The following is a 27,256-nucleotide window of genomic DNA, read 5'->3' as shown; positions in this document are numbered from 1 at the left end:
GGCACCTCCAGGGGTTTGTGGTATATGGCCAACATACCACGGCTAAGGGCTGTGTCCAGGTACTCCACGTTGCGACATGCTTAAGAACAGGCCTTGGGATATTGGCCATATACCACACCCCCTCGGGCCTTATTGCTTAAATACATTGGTTAAAAAAACGCAGGTCGCAAAAATTAAACCACATTGCTTCTTAATAGTAACATTTATCAGGTTGTGTGTGTGTGTGTGTGTGTGTGTGTGTGTGTGTGAGAGAGAGAGATATTCACCTTTTTAGTATGAACTGTCTCTCTCTCTTCCCCTCTCCCAGGCCTTACCCCAACGTGACAGAGTTTGATGGCCAGGATGCGTGTGGTTCCAACTGGGTGATCATTGACCTGGACCCCCAGCCCGGGCAACAGAGGGAAACGCACAACAGGAGCCAGGTAATGTTTTATTCTCTCCTGTCTTACTACTGTATTGGTAAGGATAGACACTGTTGAAAACATGGGAGGGAGGGGGGGGGGGTTGCACTCAATATTGTCCGTGCTGCAACACAACAATGCTATTGTCCCCGGTACCCTGATTTACTGCAGTAGCATGTTAGTAACAACAAGTGTTCTATTTAATAGTGTCCGTGCTGCAACACATAACAATACTAATAATGATACCTAATGACTTTATTGTCCATATGGTGAAATGTAGTTTGCAGCTCTTTGCACTCATTAAAACGTATCATATCATATACACTGTAGTTGTACGGTAGGAACAACAAGTGTTGGGCTCAATAGTGTCCGTGCTGCAACACATAGCTAACAATACTATTGTTCCTTCCAGGTACCTTGATCTTGGCTTTAAAGCCCTGGACGCAGTACGCCATCATGGTCAAGACCCAGCTCTCTGCCTCTGATGAACACCAGGTCCTCGGGGCCAAGAGCAAGATCACCTACGTCAGGACAGACGCCACCAGTAAGACCTTCCTTTGAGATATAGCTGATCCCATCTCCTGTTTCATTAGCTCGAGGCAGCTAGATATACTGTACACCCCCCGGACAAGACGCTAGTCTATCGCAGGGCCTTCCCTCCAATCCATGTCCTTAATGCTGAGTTCCAAGCAGAGAGGCATCGGGTTCCATTTTAGAGTCTTTGTTATGACTCGACCAGCGATCCCCAACCTTCTAACCACAAGGCCGCCACTCTAACCACAAGGCCGCCACTCTAACCACAAGGCCGCCACTCTAACCACAAGGCCGCCACTCTAACCACAAGGCCACTGAGTTAGTTTTCTCAGTTCTTTATTAATTCATGTCTGTCTATTTAGTGATCTTAAGCCTTCCCCTCCCCCAAACCCCTAATCAAGACAATAGGTGAGTGGACAATCCAACCAGTCAGTCAGCTAGTAGGTTAGGTTCTCCAGGGTTGTGGGTGGGATTTGAAAACCCCGGGTTGGGATAAGTGGTCTAAGAGCTACAACTTACGGTAGATTGGCTCTTGTCCTCTGCCTCAGCTTTTAGCTGTTGAGGTGTGTCAAAGCTAAAGATATAAGAACAAGGAAGAGGAAGTTGATGATGAGCTAAGAGTACGGCCTGTACCTCCCTGTCTCATTGTCTCTCTGTCTTGTGCCAAATGGCTGAAGTCACTAGTTACTCAAGCAGAGCTCAGAAATCGTCTGTCACCCTGCGTGTGTGTGTGTCACCCTGCGTGTGTGTGTGTCACCCTGCGTGTGTGTGTGTCACCCTGCGTGTGTGTGTGTCACCCAGCGTGTGTGTGTGTCACCCTGCGTGTGTGTGTGTCACCCTGCGTGTGTGTGTGTCACCCTGCGTGTGTGTGTGTCACCCTGCGTGTGTGTGTGTCACCCTGCGTGTGTGTGTGTCACCCTGCGTGTGCGTGTGTGTCATCCTGCGTGTGTGTGTGTGTGTGTGTGTGTCATCCTGCGTGTGTGTGTGTGTGTCACCCAGCGTGTGTGTGTCTCCAGTGGACAAACCGGTTTTGGTTTCATCAACAACAGGTGTCTGTTGTGTCATCTCCTTCCTGATAAACCACATCACAGTGTGTTATCATATTATTATAGTGTTATTACAGTGTAGCCGCATGACATGCAGCCTCACACCTGGCACAGCACTGGCTGGCATGATGTGTTGGCTGGGACACCACCATCAGAGCCCGGCGGGCAGGCAGGCAGGGAGGCAGGCAGGGAGGGGGGGCAGGGAGACGGGCAGGGAGGCAGGCGGGCAGGGAGGCCGGCAGGGAGGGAGGCGGGCAGGGAGGGAGGGCAGGGAGGCCGGCAGGGAGGGAGGAGGGAAGGGAGGCAGGGAGGGAAGGAGGGAAGTAAACGGTCGTTTACTGTAGTTTTAGTTTCACCCTCCTTGTCTCTAGACAGGTCCCAGATCTAGAGTTTCACCCTCCTTGTCTCTAGACTGGTCCCAGATCTAGAGTTTCACCCTCCTTGTCTCTAGACTGGTCCCAGATCTAGAGTTTCACCCTCCTTGTCTCTAGACAGGTCCCAGATCTAGAGTTTCACCCTCCTTGTCTCTAGACTGGTCCCAGATCTAGAGTTTCACCCTCCTTGTCTCTAGACTGGTCCCAGATCTAGAGTTTCACCCTCCTTGTCTCTAGACTGGTCCCAGATCTAGAGTTTCACCCTCCTTGTCTCTAGACAGGTCCCAGATCTAGAGTTTCACCCTCCTTGTCTCTAGACTGGTCCCAGATCTAGAGTTTCACCCTCCTTGTCTCTAGACTGGTCCCAGATCTAGAGTTTCACCCTCCTTGTCTCTAGACTGGTCCCAGATCTAGAGTTTCACCCTCCTTGTCTCTAGACTGGTCCCAGATCTAGAGTTTCACCCTCCTTGTCTCTAGACTGGTCCCAGATCTAGAGGTTCACCCTCCTTGTCTCTAGACTGGTCCCAGATCTAGAGGTTCACCCTCCTTGTCTCTAGACTGGTCCCAGATCTAGAGTTTCACCCTCCTTGTCTCTAGACTGGTCCCAGATCTAGAGTTTCACCCTCCTTGTCTCTAGACTGGTCCCAGATCTAGAGTTTCACCCTCCTTGTCTCTAGACTGGTCCCAGATCTAGAGGTTCACCCTCCTTGTCTCTAGACTGGTCCCAGATCTAGAGGTTCACCCTCCTTGTCTCTAGACTGGTCCAGATCTAGAGGTTCACCCTCCTTGTCTCTAGACTGGTCCCAGATCTAGAGGTTCACCCTCCTTGTCTCTAGACTGGTCCCAGATCTAGAGGTTCACCCTCCTTGTCTCTAGACTGGTCCCAGATCTAGAGGTTCACCCTCCTTGTCTCTAGACTGGTCCCAGATCTAGAGGTTCACCCTCCTTGTCTCTAGACTGGTCCCAGATCTAGAGGTTCACCCTCCTTGTCTCTAGACTGGTCCCAGATCTAGAGGTTCACCCTCCTTGTCTCTAGACTGGTCCCAGATCTAGAGGTTCACCCTCCTTGTCTCTAGACTGGTCCCAGATCTAGAGGTTCACCCTCCTTGTCTCTAGACTGGTCCAGATCTAGAGGTTCACCCTCCTTGTCTCTAGACTGGTCCCAGATCTAGAGGTTCACTCTCCTTGTCTCTAGACTGGTCCCAGATCTAGAGTTTCACCCTCCTTGTCTCTAGACTGGTCCCAGATCTAGAGTTTCACCCTCCTTGTCTCTTTGTCAAGCCATGTTGGCTGGCATCCAGGCTACATCGTCTACCTCCTGTCAGGGTTATGTTCCAGTGTTTCCCCTAAATCGTGGCCGCCACTACAATAACAAATATAAATGCCACTTCAATCAGTGTAGATGACGGGAAGGAGACAGGTTAAAGACAGATTTTTATGCCATGAGACATGGACATGAATTGTGTACACTACATGAACAAAAGTATGTGGACACCTGCTCGTTGAACATCTCATTCCAAAATCATGGGTGTTAATATGGAGTTGGTCCCCACTTTGTTGTTATAACAGCCTCCACTCTTCTGGGAAGGCTTTCCACTAGATGTTGGACCATTGCTGCAGGGACTTGCTTCCATTCAGCCACAAGAGCATTAGTGGGGTCGGGCACTGATTTTGGGCGATTAGGCCTGGCTCACAGTCGGCATTCCAATTCATCCCAAATGTGTTCGATGGAGTTGAGGTCAGGGCTCTGTGCTGGCTAGTGAAGTTCTTCCACACCGATCTCGATAAACCATTTCCGTATGGACTTTGTGCACAGGGGCATTGTCATGCTGAAACAGGAAAGGGCCTTTCCCCAAACTGTTACCACAATGTTGGGAGCAGAGAATCATCTACAATGTAGAGCTTTCCATGGAAACCCATTTCATGAAGCTCCCGACGAAGAGTTAATGTGCTGACGTTGCTTCCAGAAGAGGTTTGGAACTCTGTAGTGAGTGTCGCCTCCCTGCCGACCGGGCTCTGATGGTGATGTGCCAGCCAATACATCATTCCAGCCACTGCGGTCCGTTCTGTGAGCTGGTGTGGCCTACCACTTTGCGGCTGAACCGATGTTGCTCATAGACGTTTCCACTTCACAATAACAGCACTTACAGTTGACCAGGGCAGTTCTAATAGGATGGAAATTTACCGAACTAATTTGTTGGATCCAATGGCGGTGCCATGCTGAAAGTCGGTGAGCTCTTCAGTAAGGCCATTCTACTGCCAATGTTTGTCTGTGGAAAATGCGTGGCTGTGTGTTCAATTTACCTGTCAGAAACGGGTGTGGCTGAAATGGCCAAATCCACTAATTTGAAGGGGTGTCCACATACTTTTGTATATATAGTGTATCACCCAGGACAATGAAGCCTGCTACTGTGTCTGTCTCCTAGTCAGTCGGTCTCCCTGGGCTATTCATCTGTGATCTTACTTTATTCCTCCTTGTCTCACAGCTGATATCAAATCAAATGTATTTAAATAGCCCTTCTTACATCAGCTGATATCTCAAAGTGCTGTACAGAAACCCAGCCTAAAACCCCAAACAGCAAGCAATGCAGGTGTAGAAGCACGGTGGCTAGGAAAAACTCCCTAGAAAGGCCGAAACCAAGGAAGAAACCTAGAGAGGAACCAGGCTATGTGGGGTGGCCAGTCCTCTTCTGGCTGTGCCGGGTGGAGATTATAACAGAAGATGGCCAAGATGTTCAAATGTTCATAGATGACCAACAGGAGATTATAACAGAACATGGCCAAGATGTTCAAATGTTCATAGATGACCAGCATGGTCAAATAATAATAATCACAGTAGTTGTAGAGGGTGCAACAGGTCAGCACCTCGGGAGTAAATGTCAGTTGGCTTTTCATAGCCGATCATTAAGAGTGTCTCTACCGCTCCTGCTGTCTCTAGAGAGTTGAAAACAGCAGGTCTGGGACAGGTAGCACGTCTGGTGAAGAGGTCGGGGTTCCATAGCCGCAGGCACAACAGTTGAAACTGGAGCAGCAGCACGGCCAGTTGGACTGGGGACAGCAAGGAGTCATCATGCCAGGTAGTCCTGAGGCATGGTCCTAGGGCTCAGGTCCCCCCAGAGAAGAGAGAGAGAAAGAGAGAATTAGAGACAGCATACTTAAATTCACACAGGACACCGGATAAGACAGGAGAAGTACTCCAGATATAACAGACTGATACATTCTACAGTTAAACTTACTGCGAGTTTTATCTTTTGATCAGTCTATGGATATGTTTTGAGTTCAGTTATTCTGCGTTCTGTGATCTGCTGACCTGAACAAGAAGAAGAATAAAGGTATGATTAACCCCTGGTATCCCCGTCCTCCCCTAGAGCCCTCGGTGCCCCTGGACCCCATCTCCTCCTCCAACTCTTCCTCTCAGATCCTCCTGAAGTGGAAACCTCCCACGGATCCCAATGGCAACATCACTCACTACCTGGTGTACTGTCAGCAGCAGCCTGAGGCCAGCGAACTCTACAAGTTCGATTACTGTCAGAAAGGTGAGTCTTTTCTGTGTGTGAACACTTCTATTCTATTTTATTCTGCTGTTATATTCTGCTGTTATATTTTGTTTTACTGTTCTGTTTTACTGTTCTATTCTGCTGTTCTATTCTGCTGTTCTATTGCTGTTCTATTCTGCTCTTCTATTCTGCTGTTCTATTCTGCTGTTCTAATCTGCTGTTCTATTCTGCTGTTCTATTTTGTTCTACTCTTCTGTTCTTCTGTTCTGTTTTACTGTTCTATTCTGTTGTATTGTTCTCTCTGGTTCATACAGATGATATAGTTATGTGACTATAATTAGTTAACTTCCAGAAAGGTGAGTGTGAAAGGGTCTTTCTCCAGTTGACTCTTCTAGTGATGGAAAAATGTATACAGTACAGTACCGCAATCAAATGTATGTTATTTTATAGTTGTTGTTTTTTTTCCTATCTAGTTAACTTAAGCTAGCGCTAGTCGGCTGTACCTCCGACAAAACTCTCATTCTCCACCTTATCTTCGTTTAAAAAAAAGTTTTTTAAAAGTTTTATTAAGTTTTCTTGTTTTTCAATCAACCAACAAAACACATTCCACATTCACAGATGTGGCAAACATTAATAATACAAAACAAACAAACTTGCAGCAGCACTATCAGCGTTCCTATTAGCTATTTCCAGCCTTAGCTGAGACGACGAGCAAAGAATGAGTTTTTACAGCACCTTACGCAACATGTATCTTCTCATTTCCCTACACACCCCATTCAATCTCTCCAGTTTGAAATATAGTTGAGTAGCGGAGACCAGAGTCTATCAAACCTGGGCTGTCTCTTGCGGAGGTCATAACTGAGCTTTTCAAGAGGAAGAAAGTCAACAATCTGGTCAATCCACATTTTAAATGTAGGAGAATAATTAGAAGCCCACAATAGAAGAATACATTTCTTAGCAAAGTTTCTGATAGTCATGAACACATTTTCTCTGTCAGGATCAAGAACAAAGTCCTGCTGGGCATTAAGAAGATAGAGACATGTGGTCGTATCAAACTGTACAGCTAGTATTTTGTGTGCAGCAGTATGTATAGATTGCCAAAACCTGGTCATCTCTCTACAGCTCCAAATTACATGCATAAAATAAACGTCCCTTTGTCAGGACCCTGTCTTTCAAAGATAATCCGTAAAAATCCAAATAACTTCACAGATCTTTATTGTAAAGGGTTTAAACACTGTTTCCCATGCTTGTTCAATTAACGATAAACAATTAATCAACATGCACCTGTGGAACGGTCGTTAAGACACTAACAGCTTACAGACGGTAGGCAATTAAGGTCACAGTTATGAAAACGTAGGACACTAAAGAGGCCTTTCTACTGACTCTGAAAAACACTGAAAGGAAGATGCCCAGGGTCCCTGCTCATCTGCGTGAACGTGGCTTATACCCTGACCACACCGCTCGCGTCGCGTGAGTGTTGCAAAATACATTTAGAAATCTATATTATTCAATTATTGCCCCCACACTGCTCGCACGCACCAACGACTGTCTGCGTTGCCAAGGGCTAAAATAGAACTCCTTTCTATTTCTGATGCAGATCGCGCTTCAAGTCCTGCCTCTCCCATCTCCTCATTGGTTTATAGAAGCAGGTACCCACGGGCCAACTCCTCATTGGTTATACTCACGTGGGTGATGAAAAGACGAACTGTGTTGCTGGTTGTCGTGGTAATACTATGAAAGTTTAGATGCCAATCACCATATAAGTTCAAAGAGGAAAAAGCCTTTGGAGGAGAGATGACCGTTTTATGTGTGGGTTAATTGTAGGAGTAGAGGACCTTGTGCATTTCAGGTAAAATAACAACTCGATGTTTATATCCCAGGACAAATTAGCTAGCAACAAGCTAGCTAAATAGGACAAATTAGCTAGCAAGTGCAAGCTAACCTGCTAAATTGCCATAAATGTTTAATGCTTTTCGACCTGTCCCCAAATGAATGTAATTGGTTCAGAGTTTGTTTTGATACTTTAACCTGAGTGTCGTGATCGCGTTGGGTGTAGGGGGACAAAATACATTGATGCACGATGGCGCACGCAGCCGGTTTGGGTTCCGTGTTAGGCATGCTGCAAGGAGGCATGAGGACTGCAGATGTGACCAGGGCAATCAATTGCAATGTCCGTACTGTGAGACACCTAAGACAGCGCTACAGGGAGACAGGACGGACAACTGATCGTCCTCGGAGTGGCAGACCACGTGTAACAATACCTGCACAGGATCGGTACATCCGAACATCACTCCTGCGGGACAGGTACAGGATGGCAACAACAACTGCCCGAGTTACACCAGGAACGCACAATCCCTCCATCAGTGCTCAGACTCTCTGCAATAGGCTGAGAGATGCTGGACTGAGGTCTTGTAGGCCTGTTGTAAGGCAGGTCCTCACCGGCAACAATGTCGCCTATGGGCACAAAACTACTGTCGCTGGGCCAGACAGGACTGTCAAAAAGTGCTCTTCACTGACGAGTTGCGGTTTTGTCTCACCAGGGGTGATGGATGGATTTGTTTTTATCGTCGAAGGAATGAGCGTTACACCGAGGCCTGTACTCTGGAGCAGGATCGATTTGGAGGTGGAGGGTCCGTCATGGTCTGGGGCGGTGTATCACAGCATCATCGGACTGAGCTTGTTGTCATTGCAGGCAATCAACGCTGTGCGTTACAGGGAAGACATCCTCCTCCCTCATGTGGTACCCTTCCTGCAGGCTCATCCTGACATGACCCTCCAGCATGACAATGCCACCAGCCATACTGCTCGTTCTGTGCATGATTTCCTGCAAGACAGGAATGTCAATGTTCTGCCATGGCCAGCGAAGAGCCCGAATCTCAATCCCATTGAGCACGTCTGGGACCTGTTGGATCGGAGGGTGACGGCTAGGGCCATTCCCCCCAGAAATGTCCAGGAACTTGCAGGTGCCTTGGTGGAAGAGTGGGGTAACATCTCACAGCAAGATCTGGCAAATCTGGTGCAGTCCATGAGGAGATGCACTGCAGTACTTAATGCAGCTGGTGGCCACTCCAGATACGGACCGTTACTTTTGACCCTCGCTTTGTTCAGGGACACATTATTCCATTTCTGTAAGTCACATGTCTGTGGAACTTGTTCAGCTTGTGTCTCAGTTGTTGAATCTTGTTATGTTCACACATGTATAATATTGACACAATATTTACACAAGTTTGCTGAAAATAAACGCAGTTGACAGTGAGAGGACATTTCTTTTTTTGCTGAGTTTAGTTTCCACTTTGAGGTACATCTTCTCCAATCAGGAGAGATGTCTGTTCTTTCTATTTATTTATTTTTAACCTTTATTCAATTAAGAGTTAAGTCAGTTAAGGACACATTCTTATTTTCAATGATGGCCTAGGAACAGTGGGTTAACTGCCTTGTTCAGGGGCAGAACATCAGATTTTTACCTTGTCAGCTTGGGGATTCGATCTTGCAACCTTTCGGTTACTAGTCCAACGCTCTAACCACTAGGCTACCCTGCCACCCCAAAGTCTCACTGGGGTGTAATAAAATGTATATAAACATTTGTAATTAGATTATTTTATTTTTACATTAGTAGAGGAGCAGTATACCTTGTAGCAAACATCCGCCCATAACTCTTCACTGATAGTCAGACAGAGGTCCTTTTCCCAGATTCGTTTCACCGTAGTAAAGGAGGAGCCCACGTTCTCAGAAAGGAGTCTAGAGATAAAGGAGATTTAGTCTTTTTCTGGATTGTGCTGAAGCAAGAAGGGTCTCAACTTCATTCAGCTGAGCTCTAAACCTCCCCTTGGAAGTGAATGAGGAAATGACCTGTCTAATAACAAACAAAAGCTCTTGAAAGGATTTCAGTATAGTTGTGTTGTGTTGAAACGTGTCTGAAAAGGTCCTGATCCCTAGTGTACGCCAGAGATTAAAGTTGGCATCCCTCTTTAGCAAGTCTGGGTTGCATACTATAGGTGAGTGGCATCCCTCGGGGCTTTTGGCTAGTCTGGGTTGTATACTATAGGTGAGTGGCATCCCTCAGGGCTTTTGGCTAGTCTGGGTTGTATACTATAGGTGAGTGGCATCCCTCAGGGCTTTTGGCTAGTCTGGGTTGTATACTATAGGTGAGTGGCATCCCTCAGGGCTTTTGGCTAGTCTGGGTTGTATACTATAGGTGAGTGGCATCCCTCAGGGCTTTTGGCTAGTCTGGGTTGTATACTATAGGTGAGTGGCATCCCTCAGGGCTTTTGGCAAGTCTGGGTTGTATACTATAGGTGAGTGGCATCCCTCAGGGCTTTTGGCTAGTCTGGGTTGTATACTGTAGGTGAGTGGCATCCCTCAGGGCTTTTGGCTAGTCTGGGTTGTATACTGTAGGTGAGTGGCATCCCTCAGGGCTTTTGGCTAGTCTGGGTTGTATACTGTAGGTGAGTGGCATCCCTCAGGGCTTTTGGCTAGTCTGGGTTGTATACTGTAGGTGAGTGGCATCCCTCAGGGCTTTTGGCTAGTCTGGGTTGTATACTGTAGGTGAGTGAGATCATGTCTGGGAGGAAATGCCAAGGTATTTCCTACAGTCCTTCCATGCTAGTAGGGTGCTGTAAATCACAACGGTTTTGGCTATGTTGCCCACTTCACTAAAGATATTAATGAATATAATTGAGCTTAGGGGCAATGAGCCACAGGATTTGGGCCTCTATCTGAATCCACATTGAGTCTCGTCTGTTTGTGATCCATGTTAACATGTTGTGGATTTGGGTAGACCAGTAGTACAGTTGAAGGCAGGGAAGGGCAAGGCCACCCTTTGTAGATTCAGGTTTCGATAGGATCAAGTTCTCCACTCTATGTGTTTTATTGCCCCATATACATTTGCTGATGCTTTGGTTGTTGTTTGGAAAGGAAACTTGGAGATAGCATGGGAGCATCTGAAATAAATAGTTGAACCTAGGGAGGATGTTCATACAAGGTATTGATTCTTCCCACTAAGCTGATTGGGAGGGAGATCCAGGTCTGGAGATCATTCTTGATTCTATCCAGAAGTGGGAGATAATTTTCCTTAAAAAGGCCATTCATATCTGGTGTAACAGCGATCCCAAGGTATTGAAACCCCTGTGTCTTACATTGGAACGGGCAGAGTGTCTTAACTGAGCCGTTGAGTGTAAGATTGAGAGGGCAAACAGTTGATTTGTTCAAATGTATCTTATATCCTGAAAACTTGCTGTACCTTGTAATTGTGTCTAAAATGGGAGGGATTTCTCAGGGTTGGATATGATAGAGCAAAGACATCATCCGCGTAGAGAGAAATCCTGTGCTGAAGACCGCCTGCAGAAACACCCATAATACTTGGATTGCTCCTTATCAACTCTGCCAAAGGCTCCGCCCCCAACAAGTAGAGCAGCCATCTTGTTTTTAAATGATGAGCCATCATGTTTTCAGCCCTTTTATTTCCATGACTGATCAAAACTCATTTTCCCATAGCTCTCTCTTGTCCCTCTGCAGCAGACATGGTGCGCAATATGTTTGGAACATCCGATCGCAAATAAAATGGCAGGATCGAAACGCAATACATATAGAATCATGCGAATCGCAGTATCCTCTCGGCACCTAAGTATGGTGATAATATCGTATCGTGAGGTCACTGGCAATTCACAGCCCTATTTATATATCATGTACATGGAGTTCCATGGAGTTCCCCAAGGTATATTTCACAAGGGAGCTTTTACAAAATATAATACAAATATATTTCCCGACTTATTATTCTATTCTGTTGGACTACTGCTAGAAATGTTGGTGTGTGTGTGAGGGACTGTGATTCAGAGGTGGTTGGAATAGTTCTTTACCTGATTTGGCCTTGCAGTAACAAGTGGCAGCCACCCACCCACCCACTCTGTGTCACACAGACAAGCTCCAACGTCATCTTCTACTCCCATGCACTCACCCAGAAAGTCTAGACAACACTAGTCTGGAGGGGATCATGTGAGGGTTGTTTTATATCAACCAGCTGAGGCACTGAGGACAGTTACTGACAGGATGGAGTCTTGACCAATGTTCCCTCTATTTGTTTTTCAGCACTGAGCAAATTTCCTGTCTGCTGAGCGCAAACTTGAACATTGTGAAAGTTCTGGCGGTTGTTTACTGCGAACACGGCGGCTGTAACCACTTTAAGTTACGGTTTGCCTACAGTAGGAGCAAATGTGGTCTACATTTTACATATCAGTCATTTATCCAGAGGGATGTATGAGTGTGTATGAGTGCATACATTTTCATAACTTATTCCTACTTTTTCATAACTTATTCCTACTTTTTCATAACTTATTCCTACTTTTTCATAACTTATTCCTACTTTTTCATAACTTTATATATTGGTCCACGGTGGGAATCGAACCCACAGCCCTGGCGTTGCAAGCGTAATGCTCTACCACCTGAGCCACACGGGACCACATTCCATGAGACTTTGGGAAGAAAATATGCTTGACATTCACCTGTTTATCCACTTGTCCTTCACTGAAAATGGAGGTGAAAATGTGGTTGTGTTTGATGCAAGAAACCACTTTACAAAATAAAACATATTATTATTCCCTTACCGTTATTACAGAGAATCAGACACATTATGCTACCCTCTGCCTATTGGCTACTTAGCTTATTCAAGCCTGTCTCAAAATAGGACACTGCCCCTTTAAGAGAGAAACAAATCTCTTTACCTGACTCACTTTTCAAAGAAGGCTAGAAATGTACACGTTTTGCTGTTGTAGGAAGCAACCACTAGAAAGTAGTCATAACGGGGCTAATAATCATTGACTAACTAGCAAAGAATATGAACAAATGTGCACTGGTGGCTTCATGCATTTCTCGTTTCGATATCAAAAGAAGGTCCTCTACTCACATGCTGTAAACACAGTCCATTTAAAAGTAAATGGCACAGATCCATATATTGCTAAAATCGATATGGCCCGCCCGGTGTGAAAAAGTCTATGAGAAACAGTGACGTAAACTGTGAATGATCTATAATGATAAATCCTATATTGGTCTTTCACAGTCAGGCCTACCCAAGATCTACTATGCAAGTCAGCTAATAGTAGAACCTACAATTGAAACCGACAAATGAGGTTGTCAATTGAATCTAAAATTCACAGGTTTCAGATTTGTTTCAATTTATTTCTGTTTTATTTTTTTTGCTCTCTCTTAAAACCACAACATTGTATTTTCTAAGTTTATAACGATGCTTAAACCACATCAGGAGGACCACTTTTGAGGTCTGGAAAAAAATAGAAGAAATGTAGATGTTTTGTTGTTGTTACCCTTTAAGTGTGCAGACATCTAGCACTGTCATTGGGTTAGCAGTGTTTCTGTAGCACATGAAGAGTTCAAAATAAATGCCCACTGGATTGATGCAAATAATCATGATGTCATTCTGCCAGGTAGGCATTCTGTAGGTATAGGCATTTAATTGAGAATGTTAGGCCTATCATTAGAATCTAGATTTTTCCCTTAATTGTTTGATACCTGGACGTTTTACTTCATATTATGAGGCATATCTTACCTTTCCTCAATGTAGCCAATAGACAAAATCCCACCATAGAAATGTAGAGGCAATTCTTTTTCATGAAGACTTCCTCAAATGCATTCTCCCGTTCATTTTTCTTTCATTGTCTAGCAGCCAAGGGCATTATCCTAGTCATACGAGCAACCCTTGATAGTTGTTGCATCTTTAGATCTCCCCGTTCCTACATTTGTAATGCATATTCCCATGAAACTGCTCACATGTGCTGTGCTCATGTTAGAACTGTGTTTCCCGCCAAAAACTGCATTTGGAACATTCATGCGTAGGCCTACGGAATAAATCATATGTTCCGACATTCTGATCTGTTCCATCAGCCTTATTAATTGATACGGTGTAGACCTCCATTATACTACTTTGACACAGCATCAGTGGGGAATAAAAAGTGAGTAATCGCAATGCCCACTGAAAAATAAGTGGGTTACCTACGTATACACTCCACTGGTGTTAACTAAAGGGGAAAACTCCCTCCCCCTCTTCCTCCAGGTATCAATTTGCCATCACAGGTGTCTATCTCCCTCTGTCTTTAACTTTCTCTCCCTCTCTCTCTGTTTAGGTATGAAGCTGCCTTCGCGGGTGCCCACCCAGGTCGACAGTGACGAAGAGGCTAAGTGGAACCAGACTGAGGATGAGGGTCAGGGTGGCCGCTGTTGTGCCTGTCCCAAAACAGAGAAACAACTGAAGAAGGAGGCTGAGGACTCAGAGTACCGCAAGACCTTTGAGAACTACATCCACAATGAGGTCTTCCTGCTCAAGTATGTATGACAACTACGTCAGCCAAAACACAGTCAGTCAATCAGTCAGTCAATTAATCAATGTATTTTTTATTATCCTAATTGGGACATTAGTTTTGTAGTTAGGGTACAAAACAAATATACACACATAATATTTACACACAAATCCCCAAATAGGAGTTTTAGGTCAGCTGTCTCCATCCTGTCATTTAAAACCTAATGCTGCATTTACACAGGCAGCACAATTCTTATCTTTTGCCCAATTATTGGCAAAATATCTGATCTGATTGGTCAGAAGACCAATTAGTGGCAAAATATCTGATCTGATTGGTCAGAAGACCAATTAGTGGCGAAAAGATCAGAATTGGATGCCCTTCAATTCTAATCAAAGCCCCAGTGCTCCCCCTGGTGGTAAACATTCAGAAGTTGCCTGCATGAAGTCTCGTCAGCACTCTGCTCAGTAGCAGTAACTTTAACAGTGTTTTTTGTAAACAGTTAACACTAAATCAATAGAATTTGATTGATTGATTATCCCCCAGATCAACCAGACAGCGCCGCTCAGCCATGGGTGTAGCTAATGAGACGCAGCCTGCGTTCGTGACAAAGCCCCCCACCCTGCCAGAAGGTTACTCCACCAGCGGCCCAGACGATGATGAGGATGGTGCGGAGAGCACTAAGATCCAGCTGACTGTGTTCTCCAAGGAGTCCACGGTTATCTCCGGCCTCCGACACTTCACCTCGTACCAGATTGATGTGTTGGCCTGCAACCACCCCACAAACCCGTCACGCTGCAGTATGGCAGCCTTCGTCTCAGCTCGCACCATGCCTGAGGGTGAGGCTATCTACACACCATTATAAACCTGGTAGTTTGATTCCTGGCTGCTGATTGGCTGAAACAGCATTTCAGTCGTGTGTGTATATCAGACAATATACCACAGGTATGACGCAAAAAAAAAAACTTGTTTACAGTTCTATTTATGTTGGTAACCAGTTTATAGCTCGGGGACTTGTGGTTTATGGCTAATATACCACGGCTATAGGCTATATCCAGGCACTCCGCTTCATGCGTAAAGGCTTCCGCGTGCTTACCATCTGAAACAGTTTGGAACATTTGTGCATATATTTTGACCACATTTGAATATGTTTTGGTGTTCAGCAAGGGGTTTTTCAGTTGCTCCTGCAACAAAAACACATGTGTCAAGGCAAAGCTGATGTTGGGATTCTTCTTCTTCCTTTGTTGTTGTTTTACGAGAGACAAATTGTTTTCATTCACATGTTTGAACTTGAGAAATACTGCACCAATCATCTTAGTTAGATGTAGAATTGCACGACTATGGTCTCCTTGAAATGAATGACAGTTATCTTGAGTTAGCTTAGGTTCATTTTTGACTATTTTGATGCAGTGTATATGGGCTACGGCATCTCAAGATGGACAAACAGTACTATTGCTATAGTTTTTCAAACAAAGATCTTTTAAGGGAGTATGCGAGCACACTCAGCTAGGCACCAGCTGAACCTAGGGATGTTGATGCCTTAAAGGGAGACTTCAGGATTTTGGCAATGAGACCTTTTATTTACTTCCCCAGAGTCAGATGAACTCGTGGAAACCATTTGTATGTCTCTGCATTCGCTAGTGAGCGCAATTGCTAACTAGCGTTAGCGCAATGACTGGAGGTCTATGGGTATCTGCTAGCATAGACTTCCAGTCATTGCGCTAATGCTAGTTAGCATTGGCACAGAGACATAACAATGGTATCCACGAGTTCATCTAACTCTGGAGAAGTAGATAAAGGGCCTCATTGCCAAAATCCCAAAGTATCCCTTTAAGAAAAGCCTTTAGCTGTGGTATATTGACCATTATTATGGTTTGAGCCCTGAATGCTGATTGGCTGACAGCCATATACCACACCCCCTCGGGCCTTATTGCTTAAGTACACTACACTTGCACACAGTCTACACTGCACACCAACCACTTAAGAAAACAATGTCAGAAGTAAAAAAGCAGTGCATATCAGCAGTGCATATCATACTTTTTTTGTCTACTTTTACATAGTATTTATAGACCTGAGATGTTGAGGTTTGTGGTATTGGGATAGAGTAAAGAGGCCATTTTAACACTTGCGTATCTTGCTAACAGCCAAAGAGGCCATTTTTAAACCTTGTGAATCTTGTCAACAGAGGCCATTTTTAAACCTTTTGTATCTTGTCAACAGAGGCCATTTTTAAACCTTGTGAATCTTGTCAACAGAGGCCATTTTTAAACCTTGTGAATCTTGTCAACAGACCATTTTTAAACCTTGTGAATCTTGTCAACAGAGGCCATTTTTAAACCTTTTGTATCTTGTCAACAGAGGCTATTTTTAAACCTTGTGAATCTTGTCAACAGAGGCCATTTTTAAACCTTTTGTATCTTGTCAACAGAGGCCATTTTTAAACCTTGTGAATCTTGTCAACAGAGGCCATTTTTAAACCTTTTGTATCCTGTCAACAGAGGCCATCTTAAAACCTTTTGTGTGCTGTCAACAGAGGCCATTTTAAAACCTTGTGTATCCTGCCAACAGACAAAGCAGATGACATCGTGGGCCCCATCAGCTATGATGTGTCTGAGTACTCTGTTCAAATCAAATGGTTGGAGCCTAAAGCTCCCAATGGAATGATCATCCTGTACGAAGTCAACTACAAGAGACTGGGAGACACAGAGGTGAGCAGACAAACACGCACGGGCATGAAAACACGCACGGGCATGAAAACACGCACGGGCATGAAAACACGCACGGGCATGAAAACACGCACGGGCATGAAAACACGCACGGGCATGAAAACACGCACGGGCATGAAAACACGCACCCACTTAAAATACTGGACTTATGCTGTGCCCGCAGTCTCACTTAGTATAATTCAGATACGTTGAACACAAATCTCTCTGCTCTCATTTCTAAAATAGGACCGTTGATGTAACAATAGCCATGTTGCATCAGCGCTCTGTTTTAGTTACCGTGGCAACATCACACTGGGTACAGCTGATATTACTGATGTTGAAAACAACAACTCCAGTGGTGGTCAAACAAACATGTTTTTCTCAAATTAGGTTTTTTATTTTTGTATTATTGTTGGCTGTTAATGCAGTGATTTTAAAAACACATCTCTGGTTGGCTTAGACGGCCTACTCTATCAGCTCGATGTGTTCCTAGTGTAATATTGTGTTTCCTACTTTCAGTTGTTCACATTTCATTTCTATATAATGGGCTTATTCAACCCTTCTCTCCCCCCTCCAACTACTCTCCTCTTAAAAATATATATATAAATAAATTAAACATCGTCTGTGTGTGTGTGTTCGTTCTAGGAGTTGCACCACTGTGTGTCCAGGAAGATGTACCAGCAGTCGGAGGGCTGCAGGCTGAGAGTGGTGCACCCTGGGAACTACACTGTGAGGATCCGAGCCACGTCGCTGGCAGGAAACGGCTCCTGGACCGACCCCACACACTTCTACGTACAGGACCTCCGTAAGAGACACACGCCACAGACAGCTCGACCAATCCGTGAAATCAATCCAATATCATTTGAATATAGAGGTTTTTTTTAACGTTAGCAGTAGCCTGGCCATAATCTCCATGGCAACGTGTTTTCTTTTAGGGGTGGACCCATCCAACCTATTGATTATCATTGGTCCAGTCATCTTCATAGTTCTACTGATACTGGTGGCAGCGGGAGGATTCGTCATGTTCAGGAAGAAGTAAGTCTTCTGGCTTCTCCACAATCTGTCTTCGGCCAACCCAGCTGTGTATGAAAGAAGCTGTGTAGCCTCAGCTGTTCACAGCAAGGAGTGTTACACACAGCTTCTCTAACTATAGGCTTTTGTTCCAACCCAGCACTAAGACAACTGGCTCCACTACTAGTGGTCTAGATTTGTATATTGTTTCACGACCAGGCTAAATTGTACTTACTTTATTATGATTTACTTTTACAGTCAGACGATACTTTGCGAGGGAAAAAAGAAGAAAAAAAACATTCTACATTCAATAAAAAAACTAGTCCTAGTGTTCATAATTACAGTTTGAAACGTGGTTATAAATCAAGACTTTGATTTGGTTTAATCAGGTGTGTTTCCAGCGAGGCTCGTCATTGGTCGCTCTCTGTTATTATGATAATGTTACTCCTAGTGTGTGTGCACTCTGCAACTTCTGATACCTGGATTAACTTTAGGATTATTTTGGTATTGATTTGGTATCTCTCTGTGTTGTTTCTTGTTATTTATAATCATGATATTTTATTAATGATAAACTGGGTGGTTTGCTCTGACTGCTCATTGGCTGAAAGCTGTGGTATATCAGACCATATACCACGGGTATGATAAAACATTTTCTAATTACTTTGGTAACCAGTTTATAATAGCAATAAGGCACCTCGGGGATTTGTGGTATATGGACAACATGCTACGGGCTGTGTCCAGGCATGCCGCGTGGCATCGTGCGTAAGAACAGCCCTTAGACGTGCTATATATTGGCCAAACACAGTGCAGTCGGAAAGTATTCAGACCCCTTCACTTTATTCACGTTTTGTTATGTTACAGCCTTATTCTAAAAAAAATATATATTTGTAATAATCCGCATCAATGGACACACAGTACCCCATAGTGCCAAAGTACATTTTGCAAATGTATTAAATATAAAAACAGAAATACCTTATTTACGTAAGTATTCAGACCCTTTGCTATGAGACAAGAAATTGAGCTCAGGTGCATCTTGTTTCCATTGATCATCCTTGAGATGTTTCTACAACTTGATTGGATCCATATGTGGTAAATTCAGTTGATTGGACATGATTTGGAAAGGCACACACCAGTCTATATAAGGTCCCACAGTTGACAGTGCATGTCAGAGCAAAAACCAAGCCATGAGGTCGAAGGAATTGTCCGTAGGGTTCCGAGAGGACTGTGTCGAGGCACAGATTTAGGGAAGGGTAGCAAAAAATGTATGCAGCATTGAAGGTCTCCAAGAACACAGTGGCCTCCATCATTCTTAAATGGAAGAAGTTTGGAACCACCAAGACTCTTCGTAGAGCTGGCTGCCCGGCCAAACTGAACAATCGGGAGAAGGGCCTTAGTCATGGAGGTGAACAAAAGCCCGATGGTCACTGACCGAGCTCTAGAGTTCCTCTGTGGAGAACCTTCCAGAAGGATAATCATCTCTGCAGCACTCCACCAATCCTTTATGGTAGAGTGGCCAGACAGAAGCCACTCCTCAGTTAAAAAGGCACATGACAGCCCGCTTGGAGTCTGCCAAAAGGCACCTGAAGGACTCTCAGACCATGAGAAACAAGATTGTCTTGTCTGATGAAACCAATATTGAAATCTTTGGCCTGAATGCCAATCATTATGTCTGGAGGAAACCAGGCAACGCTCATCATCTGGCCAATACCATCCCTACAGTGAAGGGGGGGATGTAATTTCAGCAGCAGGGACTGGGAGACTAATCAGGATTGAGGGAAAGATGAAAGGGGGAAAGTACAGAGTGATCCTTGATGAAAACCTGCTCCAGAGCTCTCAGGACCTCAGACTGGGCAAAGGTTCACCAGAATCCAACAGGACAACAACCCTAAGCACACAACCAAGACAACGCTGGAGTGGCTTCAGGACAAGTCTCTGAATGTCCTTGAGTGGTCCAGCCAGAGCTCGGACTTGAATCCGATCAATCATCTCTGGAGAGACCTGAAAATAGCTGTGCAGTGACGCTCCCCATCCTACTTGACAGAGCTTGAAAGGATCTGTAGAGAAGAATGGGAGAAACTCCCCAAATACAGATGTGCCAAGCTTGTTGCGTCATACCCAAGAAGACTCGAGGCTATAATCGCTGCCAAAGGTGCTTCAACAAAGTACTGAGCAAAGGGTCTGAATAGTTATGTAAATAGGATTTTTCTGTGGGGGGGTTGTACATCTGGGGGAAAAAACTGTTTTTGCTTTGTCATTATGGGGTATTGTGTGTAGATTGAGAATACTTTTTTTAAAATGATTTTTAAAACATTATGCTGTAACGTAGCAATGTGGGAAAAATGAAAGGGTCTGAATACTGTCCAAATGCACTGTACCACACCTCCTCATGCCTTAACGCTTAACTCTACCTCCTTGTTTTTCCCACCAAGGCAAACCCAGGGCCCCTCTGGACCCCTCTACACCTCTTCTAACCCAGAGTACCTCAGTGCTGCTGACAGTAAGGACACATTATAAACTGATTTCTATATTCTCAGCCTGTATAAAAGCATATCTGACTGTATTTTGATGTTGAAACTAGTATTCCATGTAAGTAGACAATCACTGACACATACTAGCTGGCCATGAGAATTAGAGAAGTACAATACTAGATCGTTTGTGGATTATAGCGTCAAGGGGCCTCGTTTATCTAAAGTGCATACCTGCAATAAAAGTAAGCCTGACGTGCGACCTGTTTTTTCCCACCAAAGGTTATTTATCAAATGTTGATCTTGACGGGAGAGTTTGCGTACCTCCCATGTACATCTCATACCGTGCAGACGCCCAACTTCTAGTGGTTGAGCAACTGTGTTGCAAGCTAATATTGTTATTTTTTTGAGGAAATGAAGGTGTTTGTTTATTATAATAACTCACTTTTTTTATATGGGCCTGAATCATAATCATATTGCAGAGCACTTCTGATATGGCTGGTTTATTCTGCTACACACCATATACAGTGGGGCAAAAACGTATTTAGTCAACCACCAATTGTGCAAGTTCTCCCACTTAAAAAGATGAGAGAGGCCTGTAATTTTCATCATAGGTACACTTCAACTATGACAGACAATGAGAAAAGAAAATCCAGAAAATCACATTGTAGGATTTTTAATGAATTTATTTGCAAATTATGGTGGAAAATAAGTATTTGGTCAATAACAAAAGTTTATCTCAATACTTTGTTATATACCCTTTGTTGGCAATGACAGAGGTCAAACGTTTTCTGGAAGTCTTCACATGTATTAGGCTACTATTTATCTGTCGCTCATTCAATAGCCAATCGTGCTCATAAGTAAAATAGACCGGTAGCCTATGGCGGTATGGGTAGGCTACAGTATTGCTGTGCGATAGGACTGTGACATAATAGCGTATTTAATCTGAACCTATACCAAGGTAGGAGATAGAAACACAATCACGTAATTGATAAACAAAATATTGAACATTTGCCATTTTGCATAGAAATGTGGGCTGTCGGCAGCATTTACTTTGACGTTTTTTCAATAGACCATATCCATCTTGTAGAATGCGCGGCCGGTGTTTGGCACTCGCTATAGGCGGCATGCATTTTATTTTGTTTTAAACTTTCTGAACAGGAGTTTTCCTCATGGCTAACTACCAGGAAGTTTGAAAAGACAGGCTGAGTGGGCGGGGAGCTTATATTCATGAGCTCGCCTTGACTGACAGCTCTTTGAAACACTTAGTCATGAAACTTGGATGCAGGGAGCAGTGTTGCTGTGAAATCATCTCAAGCAACTTTGGTGAAACACAAAAGCAACTGAACATTGAAATTGCATTAATGATATACAGTGCGTTCATAAAGTATTCAGACCCCTTCCCCTTTCCACATTTTATTACGTTACAGCCTTATTCTAAAATGGATTAAGTAAAACATTTTCCTCATCCATCTACACTTAAACTGAAAATGGCGCCGGAAGAAATGGCAGCAGTTTTACGGGCGCCCAATCAATGGTGCTCTTATGTGGGGGGTTTTGGCGTTATTTGTAACTTATTTTGTACATAATGTTTCTGCAACCGTATCTTACGGCAAAAAGAGCTTCTGGATATCAGGACAGAGATCACTCACCTCGGATTAGACACAGAGCTTCTGGATATCAGGACAGTGATCACTCACCTCAGATTAGACAGAGCTTCTGGATATCAGGACAGCGATCACTCACCTCGGATTAGACACAGAGCTTCTGGATATCAGGACAGTGATCACTCACCTCGGATTAGACTAAGGGCTTCTGGATATCAGGACAGAGATCACTCACCTCGGATTAGACTAAGAGCTTCTGGATATCAGGACAGAGATCACTCACCTCGGATTAGACAAAGAGCTTCTGGATATCAGGACAGAGATCACTCACCTCGGATTAGACAAAGAGTTTATGGATATCAGGACAGAGATCACTCACCTCGGATTAGACTAAGAGCTTCTGGATATCAGGACAGCGATCACTCACCTCGGATTAGACTAAGAGCTTCTGGATATCAGGACAGAGATCACTCACCTCGGATTAGACTAAGAGCTTCTGGATATCAGGACAGAGATCACTCACCTCGGATTAGACTAAGAGCTTCTGGATATCAGGACAGCGATCACTCACCTCGGATTAGACTAGGAGCTTCTGGATATCAGGACAGAGATCACTCACCTCGGATTAGACTAAGAGCTTCTGGATATCAGGACAGAGATCACTCACCTCGGATTAGACTAAGAGCTTCTGTATATCAGGACAGCGATCACTCACCTCGGATTAGACCGAGCTTCTGGATATCAGGACTGCGATCACTCACCTCGGATTAGACTAAGAGCTTCTGGATATCAGGACAGCGATCACTCACCTCGGATTAGACTAAGAGCTTCTGGATATCAGGACAGAGATCACTCACCTCGGATTAGACAAAGAGCTTCTGGATATCAGGACAGAGATCACTCACCTCGGATTAGACAAAGCGCTGTCCTGATATCCAGAAGCTATCACTCAATACTACTCCCCAACGTGCGACATTGGATAATAAACTAGACGAGGTACGATCACAAATATCCTACCAACGGGACATCAAAAATTGTAATATCCTATGTTTCACGGAATCGTGGCTGAATGACGACATGGATATTCAGCTAGCTGGATACACGCTGCACCGGCAAGATAGAACAGCACACTCCGGTAAGACGAGGGGGGGGTCTGTGCATATTTGTAAACAACAGCTGGTGCACGAAATCTAAGGAAGGAAGATTTTGCTTGCCTGAAGTAGAGAATATTGTGATAAATTGCAGGCCACACTACTTGCCAAGAGTTCTCAGCTATACTTTTCGTGGCTGTTTATTTACCACCACAGACAGATGCTGGCACTAAGACTGCTCTCAGTCAGCTGTATAGGGAAATAAGCTAACAGGAAACCACTCACCCAGAGGCGGAGGTCCTAGAGGCCGGAGACTTTAATGAAGGGAAACTTAAATCAGTTCTACCAAATTTCCATCAACATGTTAAATGTGCAACCAGAGGGAAAAAAATTCTAGATCACCTGTACTCCACACACAGAGACGTGTACAAAGCTCTCCGTCACCCTCCATTTGGTAAATCCGACCACAACTCTCTCCTGATTCCTGCTTAGAAGCAAAAATTAAAGCAGGAAGCACCAGTGACTCGGCCTATAAAAAAGTGGTCAGATGAAGCAGATGCTAAACTATAGGACTGTTTTGCTAGCACAGACTGGAACATGTTCCGGGATTCTTCCGATGGCATTTGAGGAGTACACCATCAGTCACTGGCTTCATCAATAAGTGCATCGAGGACGTCATTCCCACAGTGACTGTACGTACATACCCCAACCAGAAGCCATGGATTACAGGCAACATTTGCACTGAGCTAAAGGTTAGAGGTACCACTTTCAAGGTGCGGGACTCTAACCCGGAAGCTTACAATAAATCCTGCTATGCCCTGCGACAAACCATCAAACAGGCAAAGCGTCAATACAGGGCTAAGATTGAATCATACTACACCGGCTCCGACGCTCGTCTTATGTGGCAAGGCTTGCAAACTATTACAGACTACAAAGGGAAGCACAGCCACGAGCTGCCCAGTGACACAAGCCTACCAGACGGGCTAAATCACTTCTATGCTCGCTTCGAGTCAAGCAACACTGAGGCATGCATGAGAGCATCAGCTGTTCCAGGCGACTGTGTGATCATGCTCTCCATAGCCGACGTGAGTAAGACCTTTAAACAGGTCAACATACACAAGGCTGCGGGGCCAGACAGATTATCAGGACGTGTTCTCCTGGCATGTGCTGACCAACTGGCAGGTGTCTTCACTGACATTTTCAACATGTCCCTGACTGAGTCTGTAATACCAACATGTTTCAAGCAGACCACCATAATCCCTGTGCCCAAGAACGGAAAAGCAACCTGCCTAAATGACTACAGACCCATACCACTCATGTCTGTAGCCATGAAGTGCTTTGAAAGGTTGGTAATGGCTTACATCAACATCATTATCCCAGAAACCCTTGACCCACTCCAATTTGCATACCGCCCAAACAGATCCACAGATGATGCCATCTCTATTGCACTCCACACTGCCCTTCCCACATGGACAAAAGGAACACTTACGTGAGAATGCTATTCTTTAACTACAGCTCAGCGTTCAACACAATAGTACCCTCAAAGCTCATCACTAAGCTAAGGATCCTGGGACTAAACACCTCCCTCTGCAACTGGATCCTGGACTTCCTGACGGGCTGCCCCCAGGTGGTGAGGGTAGGCAGCAACACATCTGCTGATGTGTGTTGATCCTCAACACTGGAGCTCCCCAGGGGTGCATGCTCAGTCCCCTCCTGTACTCCCTTTTCACCCACGACTGCATGGCCAGGCACGACTCCAACACCATCATTAAGTTTGCAGACGACACAACAGTGGTAGGCCTGATCACCGACAACGACAAGACAGACTATAGGGAGGAAGTCATAGACCTGGCCAGGTGGTGCCAGAATAACAACCTATCCCTCAATGTAACCAATACTAAGGAGATGATTGTGGACTTACAGGAAAAGGAGGACCGAGCACGTTCCCATTCTCATCGACGGGGTTGTAGTGGAGCAGGTTGAAAGCTTCAAGTTCCTTGGTGTCCACATCAACAACCAACTAGAATGGTCCAAACACACCAAGACAGTCGTGAAGAGGGCACGACAAAGCCTATTCTCCTCAGGAGACTGAAAAGATTTGGCATGGGTCCTGAGATCCTCAAAGTTCTACAGCTGAAACAGCATTCTGACTGGTTGCATCACTTCCTGGTACGGCAACTGCTCGGCCTCTGACCGCAAGGCACTACAGAGGGTAGTGCGTACGGCCCAATACATCACTGCGGCTAAGCTGCCTGCCGTCCAGGACCTCTACACCAGGCGGTGTCAGAGGAAGGCCCCAAAAAAATGCAAAGACCCCAGCCACCCGAGTCAGACTGTTCTCTCTACTACCGCATGGCAAGCGGTACCATTGTGCCAAGTCTAGGACAAAAATGCTTCTCAACAGTTTTTACCCCCAAGCCATAAGACTCCTGAACAGGTAATCAAATAGCTACCCGGACTATTTGCATTGTGTGCCTCCCCCCACCCCTCCTTTTACACTGCTGCTACTCTCTGTTTATCATATATGCATAGTCACTTTAACTATACATTCATGTACATACTACCTCAATCAGCCTGACTAACCGGTGTCTGTATGTAGCCGCGCTACTTTTATAGGTTCGCTACTGTATATAGCCTGTCTTTTTACTGTTGTTTTATTTCTTTACCTACCTATTGTTCACCTAATACCTTTTTTTGCACTATTGGTTAGAGCCTGTAAGTAAGCATTTCACTGTAAGGTCTACACTTGTTGTATTCAGCGCACGTGACAAATACATTTTGACTTGACAATAGCCTTTAATGACAAAGTGAATACAGGTTTGTAGTTTGGAACCACCAAGACTCTTCCTAGAGCTGGCTGCCTGTACAAACTGAGCAATCAAGGAGGTGACCAAGAACCCAATCGTCAGTCTGACAGAGCTCCAGAGTTCTTCTGTGGAGATGGGAGAACCTTCCAGAAGGACAACCATCTCTGCAGCACTCCACCAATCAGGCCTTTATGGTTGAGTGGCCAGAAGGTAGCCACTCCTCAGTAAAAGGCACCTGACAGCCCAGAAGGCAGCTAAAGACGCTCAGACCATGAGAAACAAGATTCTCTGGTCTGATGAAACCAAGATTTGAACTCTTTGGCCTGAATGCCAAATGTCATATCTGGAGGAAACCTGACACCATCCCTTCAGGGACTGGGAGAATGGTCAGGTTCGAGGGAAAGAAGCAAAGTACAGAGTGATCCTTGATGAAAACCTGCTCCAGAGCTCTCAGGACCTCAGACTGGGACGAAGGTTCACATTCCAACAGGACAACGACCTTAATCGCACAGCCAAGACAACGCAGGAGTGGCTTTGGGACAAGTCTCTGAATGTCCTTGAGTGGCCCAGCCAGAGCCCGGACTTGAACTCGATCGAACAGCTCTGGAGAGACCTGAAAATAGCTGTGCAGCAACATTCCCCATTCTACCTGACAGAGCTTGAGAGGATCTGCAGAGAAGAATGGGAGAAACTCCCCAAATACAGGTGTGCCAAGCATGTATTGTCATACCCAAGAAGACTCAATGCTGTAATTGCTGCCAAAGGTGCTTCAACAAAGTACTGAGTAAAGGGTCTGAATACTTGTAAATGTGATATTTCCGTTTTTTTTAATCATTATGGGGTATTGTGTGTAGATTGATGGCGAGAAAAACAATTTAATCAATTTTAGAATAAGACTGTAACGTAACAAAATGTGGAAAAAGTGAAGGGGTCTGAATACTTTCCAAATGCACTATATACTTTTTTTATATGCATCTCCCATTTAGCATGATGCGGTTCACCACAGCACTGACTTATGTGTTGACTTGATAACTGCGTCTGAGTTTTGAAAGACCCTCTTGTTCCATGCTGGCTGAAGACCTAGCTAGCCAGTAACTAGCTAACACCAGACTACAGATGAAGACCTAGCTAGCCAGTAACTAGCTAACACCAGACTACAGATGAAGACCTAGCTAGCCAGTAACTAGCTAACACCAGACACAGATGAAGACCTAGCTAGCCAGTAACTAGCTAACACCAGACACAGTTGAAGACCTAGCTAGCCAGTAACTAGCTAACACCAGACACATATGAAAGGGGAAACTGTTAATAATATTTGCTAACACCCGACAGTAACATTTTGCCAATCTAGCTATGTAAACAACTCCCCTCTGCAAACACGCCTTTTTCGATGTTGGTTACAAGGTGGTACTTCGTTA

General features: G+C 44.7%; 1 protein-coding gene across 1 annotated transcript in view; it reads left to right on the top strand.

The window, feature by feature from the left end:
- The window catches only part of LOC112260900 (insulin receptor-like), a 149,958-nt gene that overhangs the window by 110,506 nt on the left and 12,196 nt on the right, over positions 1-27,256 (top strand). Inside the window, exons 9-17 of the mRNA XM_042329090.1 lie at positions 308-417; positions 814-945; positions 5,724-5,891; positions 13,982-14,180; positions 14,699-14,991; positions 16,721-16,860; positions 17,503-17,662; positions 17,793-17,892; positions 20,298-20,365. Coding sequence (XP_042185024.1) covers positions 308-417; positions 814-945; positions 5,724-5,891; positions 13,982-14,180; positions 14,699-14,991; positions 16,721-16,860; positions 17,503-17,662; positions 17,793-17,892; positions 20,298-20,365 — 1,370 coding nt within the window. The remainder of the gene's footprint in view (positions 1-307; positions 418-813; positions 946-5,723; positions 5,892-13,981; positions 14,181-14,698; positions 14,992-16,720; positions 16,861-17,502; positions 17,663-17,792; positions 17,893-20,297; positions 20,366-27,256) is intronic.

The sequence above is a fragment of the Oncorhynchus tshawytscha genome, linkage group LG10, assembly GCF_018296145.1.
Source record: "Oncorhynchus tshawytscha isolate Ot180627B linkage group LG10, Otsh_v2.0, whole genome shotgun sequence".
Classification (NCBI taxonomy): Eukaryota; Metazoa; Chordata; class Actinopteri; order Salmoniformes; family Salmonidae; genus Oncorhynchus; species Oncorhynchus tshawytscha.
This window is presented reverse-complemented; position numbering and strand designations above follow the sequence as displayed.